At 37.4% G+C, this 12,334-nt stretch overlaps 1 protein-coding gene across 11 annotated transcripts in view; it reads right to left on the bottom strand.

Annotated features, from left to right (window-relative positions):
- Positions 1-12,334, bottom strand: part of kaznb (kazrin, periplakin interacting protein b) — a 180,150-nt gene that overhangs the window by 27,781 nt on the left and 140,035 nt on the right. For 9 of the 11 annotated variants that reach the window (XR_009273347.1, XM_058791071.1, XM_058791079.1 and 6 more), the window contains one exon: positions 8,334-8,441. Coding sequence is in view for 10 of the 11 variants with exons in the window: in XM_058791071.1 (XP_058647054.1) it covers positions 8,334-8,441 (108 nt within the window). In the remaining variant the exon portion in view is untranslated. Of the gene's footprint in view, positions 1-1,041; positions 1,453-8,333; positions 8,442-10,753; positions 10,775-12,334 lie in introns of those variants that run through there. The other 2 variants (XM_058791075.1, XM_058791078.1) reach the window with 2 other exon arrangements.

Below are 12,334 nucleotides of genomic sequence, written 5' to 3'. Positions count from 1 at the left end.
CATTTTCATACATTCAAAGCAGATTATTGGTCAGATTAAGGGATGTGCAAATATCCCTCACATAAACAGACAGCATGATGCCTCTGTATGACCACCATCTCATATGTGACCCTAGACCACAAAACCAGTCATAAGTGTCAATTTTTCAAAATTGAGATGTCTACATCATCAGAAAACTGAATAAATAAGCTTTCCATTGATGTGTGGTTTGTTAGGATCTGACAATATTTGGCTGAGATACAACTATATGAATATCTGGAATCTGAGGTTGCAAAAAAATCAAAATACTGAGAAAATCACCTTTAAATTTGTCTAAATTAAGTTCTTAGCTATGCACATTACTGATCAATCATTAAGTTTTTATATATTTACAGTAGGAAATTCACTAAATATCTTCATGGAACAATGGATCATCAATATCAAAATGGATCATTTTGACCCATACAATGTATTTTTGGCTATTGCTACAAATATACCCCAGCGACTTAAGACTGGTTTTGTGGTCCAGGGTCACATATGATCTCACAAACAACATGTGTGTCAATAACGTAATTACAGCTGATTACTGGGTAAGAGCTACACGTCACACATGGTAAATCATAGAATTACTCAAGATTACATGAAATTAAAGACAAGTACATGCCTTGTATGTGTCTGACTCATCGAATAGTCTAAAAGTTGGTCATCCATCAAAGTACTAAAGAGCAGTATGGGATATAGGTCAGCATTTCTCAAACTTTTTAGACTTATTTGCCTCATCAGCAAGTCCATAACACACAAAACCTGAAATGTGATCTTTTTCATTTTATATTATGGCCTACTGGATTTCTTCAAAAGGAACTGAATATCTTCTACAAAAGATTTAACAAAGCAAAGAACCTCTTGTTTGGGAATCACTGATACAGGTCACCCAACACCTGCCGGTACACGTGAACAGCCACAAAATCAGATTTACATGCCTCGTCAGCTGGTTATATGATTCAGGGGTGCGTTATGCCTGTGGTTTCCGTCTTGGAGTCACGTATAAACACAAACACTCACCTGGTCTACCCTCCTCTTTTTCAGATCTCATGGCCCCCACAGTGCCGGCTCCGGCGGGCTCCACTGTCAGCGCCGGTGCTTCTTCTCATAGCAAGAAAATTCAACTAAACCTCTCTCACACTCACACACAGGTACACGGTTCACTCCTACCGCTGCCCGTGCGCTCCTCCCTGACAGGTTACTAGGGAGGTGTTCCCGAGTGAGTATAAACAAGTTTGAGCCGGCTTCCTCTCTGAGCCCGTATACCTGTTCTGGGAGTTTCTTTTGGGCGTTTTCTAAAGTTCCCCACCCCCTCTACACCCTTCCTACCTGTTCTTGCTCTCTGTTGCACAAACACACACACACACATACATACTCCTCCTGGCCTAAAAGGTCCAGAGAGTTCAAAAGGGAAATGGCACTGCTTTTCCCAGCCGTGTTTGAACAGGCGCATTCATAATACGGGGGAGGAGACAAACAGCTTTTCTGATCAGGTGAGAGGGCAGGTGAGTCTCTCTTCAGAGGCACCGCAGCTCCATCTAATGGTGGAAACAAGACACAGACTGACTGTTCTCTTAATGTTAAAGGAACAGCTTGCTTGCCCCAAAATGAAAATTCTGCCATCATTTACTTACTCAAACTCATATTAATTGTATTCTCTATCATTTAATGAAAGTTAATGGGGATTATGGCTGTCGAGCACAAAAAGATTTATAAGGACCATGAAAGTAATCCATACCACTTGAATTTACACAAATTATCAAGTAGTTTTATTACGTTTTTTTTCTTTCTTTTTTTACATTTTTGGTGTTATTCACTTATTTAAAATTAGCTAAATATTACAATTAAAAGTACAACATAAGTAAAAACTACCAAATAAAATCATATTGTCTACTTCTATGATCCGTTTATGGGTTTTTTATTTTCATTGTCATATAAAATTAGCTAAAAATTGATCTATTATCAAACCCATTAATTTATAAAACAGAGAAAAAGTAAATATTGAATATAAAATAACATGTAAAAAGAAATATAGAATACTTTAATAAAAAGGGATCTATAGTAAATATGTCATTTTCTGAGCTTTTCACTTCATTTGAATAGAAATTGAACATCCATGAAATTCTGCTTTTCTGGTATTCTGCATATTTTACTCAACATTTATTCAAAATTAGCTAAAAATGACAATTAACAAACCTACTAATAGATTAAACTGATACTGTATTGTATATGAACTACAAAAGAATGAAATCTGCATGTATGTATGTAGGCTATGTAATATGTATGCATGTGTATATATACACTGTATGTGTATGTGTATGTGTGGGGTGGGGTGGGGTGTGGAGCTGTGCAATTAATCGAATTCAGCCTCTAACGATTATGAAAACACAATAATCGAAATAAAACGATTATTGCGCCCCATTCCGCCCCCTTTCCAGCGCTGCGCTTTCCATTCCATTTTATTTCCATAAAAGCCCATTTTCATGTGTAAATCAGTAAAATCACGTAACGTGACTTTTGCAAAACGGGACGTGCTTGATTTATTAAAGTTGATTACATTTATTCATGTTTTTAAAAGAGCAAAAGAGAACTTGCACTGCTCCTCGGGAGGCTTGTGGTCAGAGACTGAGCAGAACACGGACATGTAAAGTCATGTTTTAGCTCAAGGTGCGTGCCTAAACGGTCAGATACACGCAAAATGTGTAAAAATTATGTGATTATTCACATAAACCCTCGCCGGTTATGTAATAAATGAATGTAAACTGTCGATAATGAAAATACGTGTACGATCCGTGCGGCTCTTAAAGTGACAGCGTGCTAATATTCCTGCTGCCGACTGTGTGCTTAATTATTAATCAAATAAGACAAAGACAAAATCACTCACTGCTCTTGACTGAAGGACTTTTGTAGCTTTAATAAGAAACAAAGGAAGTTTAATTCTTACAGTGCAGACTGTTTTATTTTACATTAGATTATTCAATTTCTGTTGTAGGCTGTTAACTGAATACTTTAGCCTTGCATTAAAAAAAAAAGTTTTGCTTATATGGCCCATAATCGTGTTAAATAATCATGATTACAATATTGACCAAAATAATCGTGATTATGATTTTTGTCATAATCGAGCTGCCCTATGTGTGTGTATATATACTGAACTGTATTAACATGTGTATATATATACAGGTGCTGTTCATATAATTAGAATATCATCAAAAAGTTGATTTATTTCACTAATTCCATTCAAAAAGTGAAACTTGTATATTATATTCATTCATTACACACAGACTGATATATTTAAAATGTTTATTTCTTTTAATTTTGATGATTATAACTGACAACTATGGAAAATCCCAAATTCAGTCTCTGAGAAAATTTGAATATTACTTAAGACCAATACAAAAAGGATTTTTAGAAATCTTGGCCAACTGAAAAGTATGAACATGAAAAGTATGAGCATGTACAGCACTCAATACTTAGTTGGGGCTCCTTTTGCCTGAATTACTGCAGCAATGCGGCGTGGCATGGAGTCGATCAGTCTGTGGCACTGCTCAGGTGTTACGAGAGGCCAGGTTGCTCTGATAGTGGCCTTCAGCTCTTCTGCATTGTTGGGTCTGGCATATCGCATCTTCCTCTTCACAATACCCCATAGATTTTCTATGGGGTTAAGGTCAGGCGAGTTTGCTGGCCAATTAAGAACAGGGATACCATGGTCCTTAAACCAGATACTGGTTGCTTTGGCACTGTGTGCAGGTGCCAAGTCCTGTTGGAAAATGAAATCTGCATCTCCATAAAGTTGGTCAGCAGCAGGAAGCATGAAGTGCTCTAAAACTTCCTGGTATACGGCTGCGTTGACCTTGGACCTCAGAAAACACAGTGGACCAACACCAGCAGATGACATGGCACCCCAAACCATCACTGACTGTGGAAACTTTACAACTGGATTTCAAGCAACGTGGATTGTGTGCCTCTCCTCTCTTCCTCCAGACACTGGGACCCTGATTTCCAAAGGAAATGCAAAATTTACTTTCATCAGAGAACATAACTTTGGACCACTCAGCAGCAGTCCAGTCCTTTTTGTCTTTAGCCCAGGCGAGACGCTTCTGACGCTGTCTGTTGTTCAAGAGTGGCTTGACACAAGGAATGCGACAGCTGAAACCTTGCATACGTCTGTGCGTAGTGGTTCTTGAAGCACTGACTCCAGCTGCAGTCCACTCTTTGTGAATCTCCCCCACATTTTTGAATGGATTTTGTTTCACAATCCTCTCCAGGGTGCGGTTATCCCTATTGCTTGTACACTTTTTTCTACCACATCTTTTCCTTCCCTTCGCCTCTCTATTAATGTGCTTGGACACAGAGCTCTGTGAACAGCCAGCCTCTTTTACAATGACCTTTTGTGTCTTGCCCTCCTTGTGCAACGTGTCAATGGTCATCTTTTGGACAACTGTCAAGTCAGCAGTCTTTCCCATGATTGTGTAGCCTACAGAACAAGATTGAGAGACCATTTAAAGGCCTTTGCAGGTGTTTTGAGTTAATTAGCTGATTAGAGTGTGGCACCAGGTGTCTTCAATGTTGAACCTTTTCACAATATTCTAATTTTCTGAGATACTGAATTTGGGATTTTCCTTAGTTGTCAGTTATAATCATCAAAATTAAAAGAAATAAACATTTGAAATATATCAGTCTGTGTGTAATGAATGAATATAATATACAAGTTTCACTTTTTGAATGGAATTAGTGAAATAAATCAACTTTTTGATGATATTCTAATTATATGACCAGCACCTGTATGTATGTATGTATGTATGTATATATATATATATATATATAGCCAATGAGCTCATTGCTCAATATTCAAATACCTGGCTTTCGTTTGCTATAGCAGTTTGGCAGCGCACTTCAGAAAACCTCCACCTTCCCCAGCTCCACCTGTATAGATCTCCTACGAGGTGATTCATGTATGCTATATGGGGTTATTCATATGTGTTATACAGCAGTATTTCCTACATGCTCACAGCAGCATGTTGTGGATGTATTGGCAGTAGCAAGTGTCGGTACTTGCTCTGCTGCAACAGCAGCAGCGTAGCAGATCTATTCTGCCAAGACCAAATACATTAACATTGTAATGTACATTACCATGCCAATCCCTCCGAGAGTTGTCATGACAGAACTATCTTTTTAAGGCATGTCAGTCACTGTGACCCTTATAAACCCCACAAACTTTCTAGCTCTTTCTTGGACTAAAAGTATATCCATTTTTGTTCACCATCTTTCTCCCTCCACATCCCATAATTCTTTGCAGCAGGGATCTGTGGGACGTATTGCCAGATAAAGGGCTGGATGAGTGTCCTCTTTCTCATGGAACTAATGGAGCCAACGGCAGATAGGGGCCCACTCTCTGTCACAGTGCAACGGCCTCAACCTACAGCGAGTGGCAGTCTCAAACACAGCCAGGCAGAAAGACTCAAGGGCTCTCAGGGTCTTAACACTGACTCATCTCTCCTTTTATCACTCTCTCTTAAAGACCAGGATGCTGGTGCTGAGTTCAGAGTGCCTGCTGGGAAAAAAAAATTACCAGTTTATACACAAACAACTCAATGTGATACTTTGAAGCATATGCTGTTTGTGTTATGAAGGAGTGACCGCCTTAATATTAGACAGGATGGGACAAAGAGCTCTTGTGTGTTGATTAAATGTACACGGAAAGCTCAGCTGGAGAGTATTTGTTGAGTTGTTGTTTTCCGAGGGGTGCTGCACATAAGTGAGCTTGTATGGGCACATGAGGCTGAAAGTAATGAATTTAGTACATTAAAGCATCTCTAATACGGCTGCCTGCTTCCTTTTATTTCTCAACTGCATAGATACAGTTGCCTGGCAGACCGAGCATTATCTTTCAAAACAATTTAAGGCTCGGCTAGGAATAATAAAGTACTGACAGCAAGCACAAGATCAATAATGCCTTTCACGAAGGGTGAAACGAACAACGCAAGGGAACAGAATAGAAACAGAAAAAAAAAGATTTAAAAAACAGGAGAGAAAGAGAAAGGACAGATAGAACAGAACGATCCTATGACAGCATCATCGTAAAGTGATGGCATCAGAAAATACCGTGATACGCTGACATACACTATATGGTATGAATGGTAAAATACTGTCAAATGAGACCTACACAAAAATCTAAAACAGTTGCGCAGCAGGCAGCGTCATCAGCCAATTATCTCAAAATGACAACCCGGTCTCATAAAAATACATACCTCTGCGCAATTTTTGTGCAAAACCGTTTTTTTCATACCTTGCTGCACGTTTTGTTGCAGGTTCAAATAGAAATGTCCACTAAGTAGAACACTAAAACACAGGTTCAATACGTGAACCCTGGCACGTTTTTATTACGTAGATATTGGTACGTATTGCTGGTTTTTTTTTTATTACGTTGCTTCAGCTACGTATTGTGGCGGTTCAGAATTCAAATATCCAGGGACCGTTGCTAAAAGTTAATGCTCTATCGTGTTGGAATTATGCCCTACACCAAATCCAAACCTAAACCTACCTGATAGTGTTAACAAATGCAAAACTTATATAAAAACGTATTAGTTGATGCAACCGTCCCATTTGAACTTCCTTTTATGCAGATTTTAACTGCTTTGTCGAACCGTAGTTACACGGGATTTGCTTCTCGCTCCGTGAGCTACCGAACAAACCTACCGTCTATGAAAACCCAAAGATACGAAGCTGGATGTGTGCGATGCTAACGTTGAAAAGCATCAGTTTTCACATCTCCCAGCATATTAATATTGTTTTGAAGTCATAGCATGAAAATTACGCTTTATTAATCGAAACTCTGTAAATTTGTGTGAAAAGGAATAGAAGGTGTAGGAGCTTTACTGCCTCTAGTGTTCATTTCTTTTGGAAACTGCAGTGATATGTACTTATTGGTACGTATTTCGTGTCATGCTGAAAAGTGCACCCAGGTAGTAAATGCCATGAAACCAGGTAGCAAAATGACCAAATACGGGCTGATTAAACAGCCTGGCCAGCATATGGGTCACTACAAATCAAAAATATCACTTCAAACAACACAGTATTACTATGGTACCTGTCTAATAGCAATAATACAATAGCATTATTTTTGGTATTTTTATTAGAATAGAATAGAATAGAATAGAACAAATGAGCTAGACAAAACAGAATTTAATTGAATAAAACAAACAGAACAACACAATAAAACAAAAAATAACTGAAGAGTAAAACAAAACAGAAAAAGAAAACAACAATGTAGAACAAAACAAAAACAGAAACGAATAGAACAAAACAAAATCAAAACAGAGATAAAAATAAAAAAGAACAAAACAGAAGAGAAAATAACAAATGAATAGAAAAGAATAGAAAAGAAAGAAATGACAACAAAATAGAAATGAAAAGAACAGAAATAAACAGAATAAAACAACAAAACAGAAGAAAACTAGAAGGATAGAGCTGATCAGAAATGAACAGAATAAAAATGAAAAAAACAAGAAAAATGAACAACTGAACACAAAAAGAACAGAATTAAACAATATAGTGGAAAACAACAGTAGAAATGAACAAAACTGAAATGCACAGAAGAACAAAACAAGAAAACAGAATAAAACAGAAATGAACATAAGAGTAGAAAAAAAGAGCTGAACAGACTGCACAAACTAATACAAATGAGTATGTATATTATTAGTGTGTGTGTGCTAGTATAAAGCACATGCTAACACACGCCACGGGTGTCGTCAATGCATTAGCATGCAGTGTTCACCATCAGCCTGAGTGAAGTTGAAAATTATTCCCGGTACTGGTTAAAACGAAGACCCTCTATCATCCTACGAGGATAGTTTGGCTTCTTTGTGATGTTGGCTTTGATAAAGACATAAAGAATATGATTTAGGAGGACAGCACTCCGGAGGAAAGGCAATAGAAAGTAGCAGGCGTCATTATGTGTGGAAAATGGGATGTCTAGAATAAGACTTAGAGATTCTGTTCAATTCCCAGTTTGATCAATACACTTCATAATGACGCCTCCCCGCAGCGAGTGACATTACACGAATCAGACAAAGCTTTTTTGTTTTCTTGAAAGACGACTCTCTCGCAATTTGTAGAAGTGCATTTCTTTAGTCGCATACGTTTTTCTCCTCACAACCACATAAGCAGGGGGGAGAGAGCTGAAAATCCAAAGGACAATGGTTTTGTTTTATTTGCCTTTCAGCGTTGTGATTAATTACCTGAGCTCTGCGTGTTCACAGCCTGTGGAAAATAAGCACTGAAACGTCGTGCTTACGCATATTTGGAGATCTTACCTTTGTCAAGTGAAGAATCTGGAGCTCCAAAGTCCATCAAGCTCGACATGCCTGTCTGGAAAGTGATATCAGAAACCACTGCCTTCTGCCGGTGGTGGAGCGAAGGATCTGCAAGACAGAAACACAATAGATTTGATCGCTATGCTGCTCCAAGCTCGTTCGTTTCATCAGGTCCAAGCTAACAGCGAGATTTGACATTTTCGCCTTTGTAAGTGGCCGAGGGTGGCGAAGTGCAGGCCTCCTACGACAAAAGCGTGCGGAGTGTGTCGCTGCGTCTCTGGCTCGTGACTCACCGAGCATCTCACAGCTATTACTGCTCATCTGTAATTAACTCTGAAACAGTGACACGCACCACGCAAAAGCGCCACATCCACTGAATGGCTTTTAAAGACAAATAATCACTCTCTGTCCATGGCCCACGCTGCTGCCGTAATCAATGTGCATTGAAAGTGACAGGTAGCAATTTCATGTACAGTGCAAGGAACAACACACTGAATCATGATTTTTCCTCAGATCTGAAAGGGAAGAGGAAAGTTAACAATGTTCGTTTGATGAGAACGAGAGAGTGCTGAGATTTACAACCACCATCAATCATCTTCCTCTGCGCGGTAACGTAGGCCCTGCGAGTTTCTCTGAAGCCACGAGGGATTTCTGTGTCCCTGTGAAAATGGAACAAGGCTGGCGTACCGATCTTTCAACACGAGCATCATAAATAAATGGCTCTTTTGTCATATCGCGCACCTTGCATCACCTGACGCCAACGTGGAGTGTGCCGGTATGTCACTTCCTTGAGGAACTGTGCATTGCGTGTCAATTACCACAGGTTTTGACAGGAGATATGAAATGGTGCTTGTCATTTTCCACATCATTATGTCAGACAGCATTCATCCTTCGCCGTTCCCTTTAACAGATACCAGCTCAGCACTGCCTGTTCTTCCTTCCTCCCTCCCTCCCTCCCTCCCGTGGCTCAGGCTTCACGGCCGGCTGCACACCTGAACTGATGCTGCTAATTGAAGTCTCTTCAAGTGCCCTTTTCCACTCTATCTCTGTATCTGCTCCTGTTACCTGCTTACACTTACACAGCACCTAATGTGACTTATTCTGTTCTTGGACGTGTTACACTACAAATTCCTCTTTTTCTCCCTCATTCCACAGTGCATTTTATTAGCTATAGCAGTCCTTCAGACTAAGGAGCGCCAGTGCATAAAATGATAAAGACACCCCATGTTACGTCTAGTATAAAACTTTCATTTTATTATTATTATTTATTATATATAAAAAAATCTTGACCCTCTAACACTAACATTTCTGTTCTATCTACATGTTTTCTTTTTATTTATTGTAAAATAATAATAATAATAATAATAATAAATTAACCCTTTAACACCAGCTCTCTCTATTCTATTTTTTATTCTTTTTAATTTATTATAAAGAATTAAATAAAAAACCCTTGTACTGCGTTATACTATCCATTAGACATAAGAGCATTTACATATTGTAGCACTTTTGTTAGTTTGATTGCTTCTATTGTTCTCATTTGTAAGTCACTTTGGATAAAAGCATCTGCTAAATGATTAAATGTAAATATAAATGTATCATTTGCAAAAATGTACAAAACAAAACAGAAATGAACTAAACAGAACAACAAAACAAAAGAAATGAAAAGAAAAGAACAAACAGAACAAAACAAATGAACAAAAAATAATTACAGAATAGAACAGAAATGGGCATAAGATAATGAAAAATTGAGCTTTTTCAGTTGTTGTTGTTATTACGATTACTATTATTATATTAATTTTAAAATACTATTTTTGTGAAAAATTGGGTGAATGAATGAATGAATGAATAAATAAATAAATCTAGATCTAACCCCAATTTTTATTTTTTTCCCCACAAAATTTTGTTTGGGATATAACAAAATGTTTGGTACCCCTTACAGACCCCCTAGTGGTTGCAGACTGACTGTTAAAGACCCCTGAGATTGAGGGTTCCTACAATCTCGGAAAACCTGAAAATATCAGGAATTTTAAAATTGATTTACATGTCTGAAATGCAATGGAGATTATAGGGCTGGGCGGTATATCGAGTTTGTACGATATATCAATATATTCTTTATAAGCGTTACGGTATGGAGCAATACCATTAATATCGATATACAGTAGTTTGATACGAGCGCATCTGAAAAAATATCTAGGGAGGACACAGACTGAACTGCTGCGGAGAATGTGCATACTACAATTTGTTCTAAACATGTGACAAGCTTTATATGAAGTGCTTTAAAAAAAAAAACTGGTAAGATATAGTAGCCTATTGTTTATCGTTTCAATTTAAAGCGGCTCTGACTGAAAGGCTGCGTGTGCCGCTGACAGACGCTGTTTAATGTGTTTGAGATGTGCGGTTTTCCTTAATGCATAACTTACATTTCACAGGTATATTCTCCATCTGTAAATGTTAGAAAGCCATGGAAATATTTCCATTTTGCTGTCCATTGTGCATGAGCTTTTGCTTTGTGATTCGCCGCTAAACTTCACAGATATCATTCAGAACGAGCGCTGTCACGCGCATGCGCGTCATACAGACAGAGCGCAATAACTGACTAAAATATACATTTTGCTGAAATATTTGTAGTTGTAATAAATGTGACGTATGTAGAACTTTAAACCTACAAGTGTATTTGTATGATAGCACTAACTGTAAAGTGTAATGGGTAATCAAAATAGCCTTTTTACGCAATTAGCCTATAGTCTGTGCTTTTTTATTATTTTAATTTTTAGTTTAGTAAATTTAACTTCTGCTTTTAAAAGCAATATTTTTTTTTTAAGATTGCAATGTCACAATGTTAGAATGTAATGTGATTTTAACCCTTTTGCACATAATATATGCCTACATGCTTACATTCACTATTTGTTTAATCCAAATACAAAATACCGAGATATATACCGTATACCGCAAATCAGCAAAAAATATCGAGATATTAATTTTTGCTCATATCGCCCCAGCCCTAATGGAGAATAATACAGTTTTTAAAAAAGTAAATAAAAAATTAAAAAAGAATTAAAACAGACTCAAAGTCATGGATTCATTGTTCTAAAAAATATGGGAACCCTGTAGCTAAGAGGGGTCCATAAAGAAATATGTTTTCAGCCTGGCTGAGTCAACAATATCCCTGTTGTGTCATGGCATCATTTTCAGGAGTGGGTCAATGGTGATGAATGACTGAAATCACCTTTCTGCTTTTTATGTCTGCCCAGTTCTGCAGACGCTTTTGGTTACAAGGTATTGATTAAAAACCTTCATTATGGATTGAAAATGCCCCGTATCTAGAGGGCCCTTCACAAATCTTTGCTTTGCTGGGTTACTAATGGCATGACAAAACCAGATGAAAGACTTAATGCATATTAATGACATTGAAAAAGGCAGTTTGTTGAAAAACTTTACAAGTTACAAAATCAAATAATGGTATTTATGCATGAGTAATTGTACATAATAAGATGCAGCTGTAAAGTGCAGCACATTATTCAAGGCTTAATTCTTTTTGGTGCACAGAGGCTGTTAAATAAATTGAGAGAATGAACCAATCATTACCATAATAGCTACCTGTTTAAATGAAGACTAAACTGGATTTACTGACCCCTAACCAAATGCTCTTCTATTTAGTATATAATACGTCTCTGTATTGACTGAACTACTTTATGGAACTGTGTTCAGACTGAATTACTCTGTGTTTGATCATCTTGAGTAATATTATAGATCTTCCTTTCAGTCTCAAAGTTTGGGAAATTACTCCTAACAATGAAAAGGTCCTTGGACATAGAATACAAGATATTTCTCTTTGGCATTGACCTTTGAGCACATGCTGGCAGATGTGAAAATCACCCACAGATGCTATATTTAATTTGATGTGAATGAAAACTGAGGCTGTTGGAGATACAAGTATAAAATGTATATATATATATATATATATATATATATATATATATATATATATATATATATATATA

This window comes from Onychostoma macrolepis, chromosome 11, assembly GCF_012432095.1.
Source record: "Onychostoma macrolepis isolate SWU-2019 chromosome 11, ASM1243209v1, whole genome shotgun sequence".
NCBI lineage: Eukaryota > Metazoa > Chordata > Actinopteri > Cypriniformes > Cyprinidae > Onychostoma > Onychostoma macrolepis.
The sequence above is the reverse complement of the archived record's forward strand: the minus strand, read 5'-3'. Positions and strand labels throughout refer to the sequence as shown.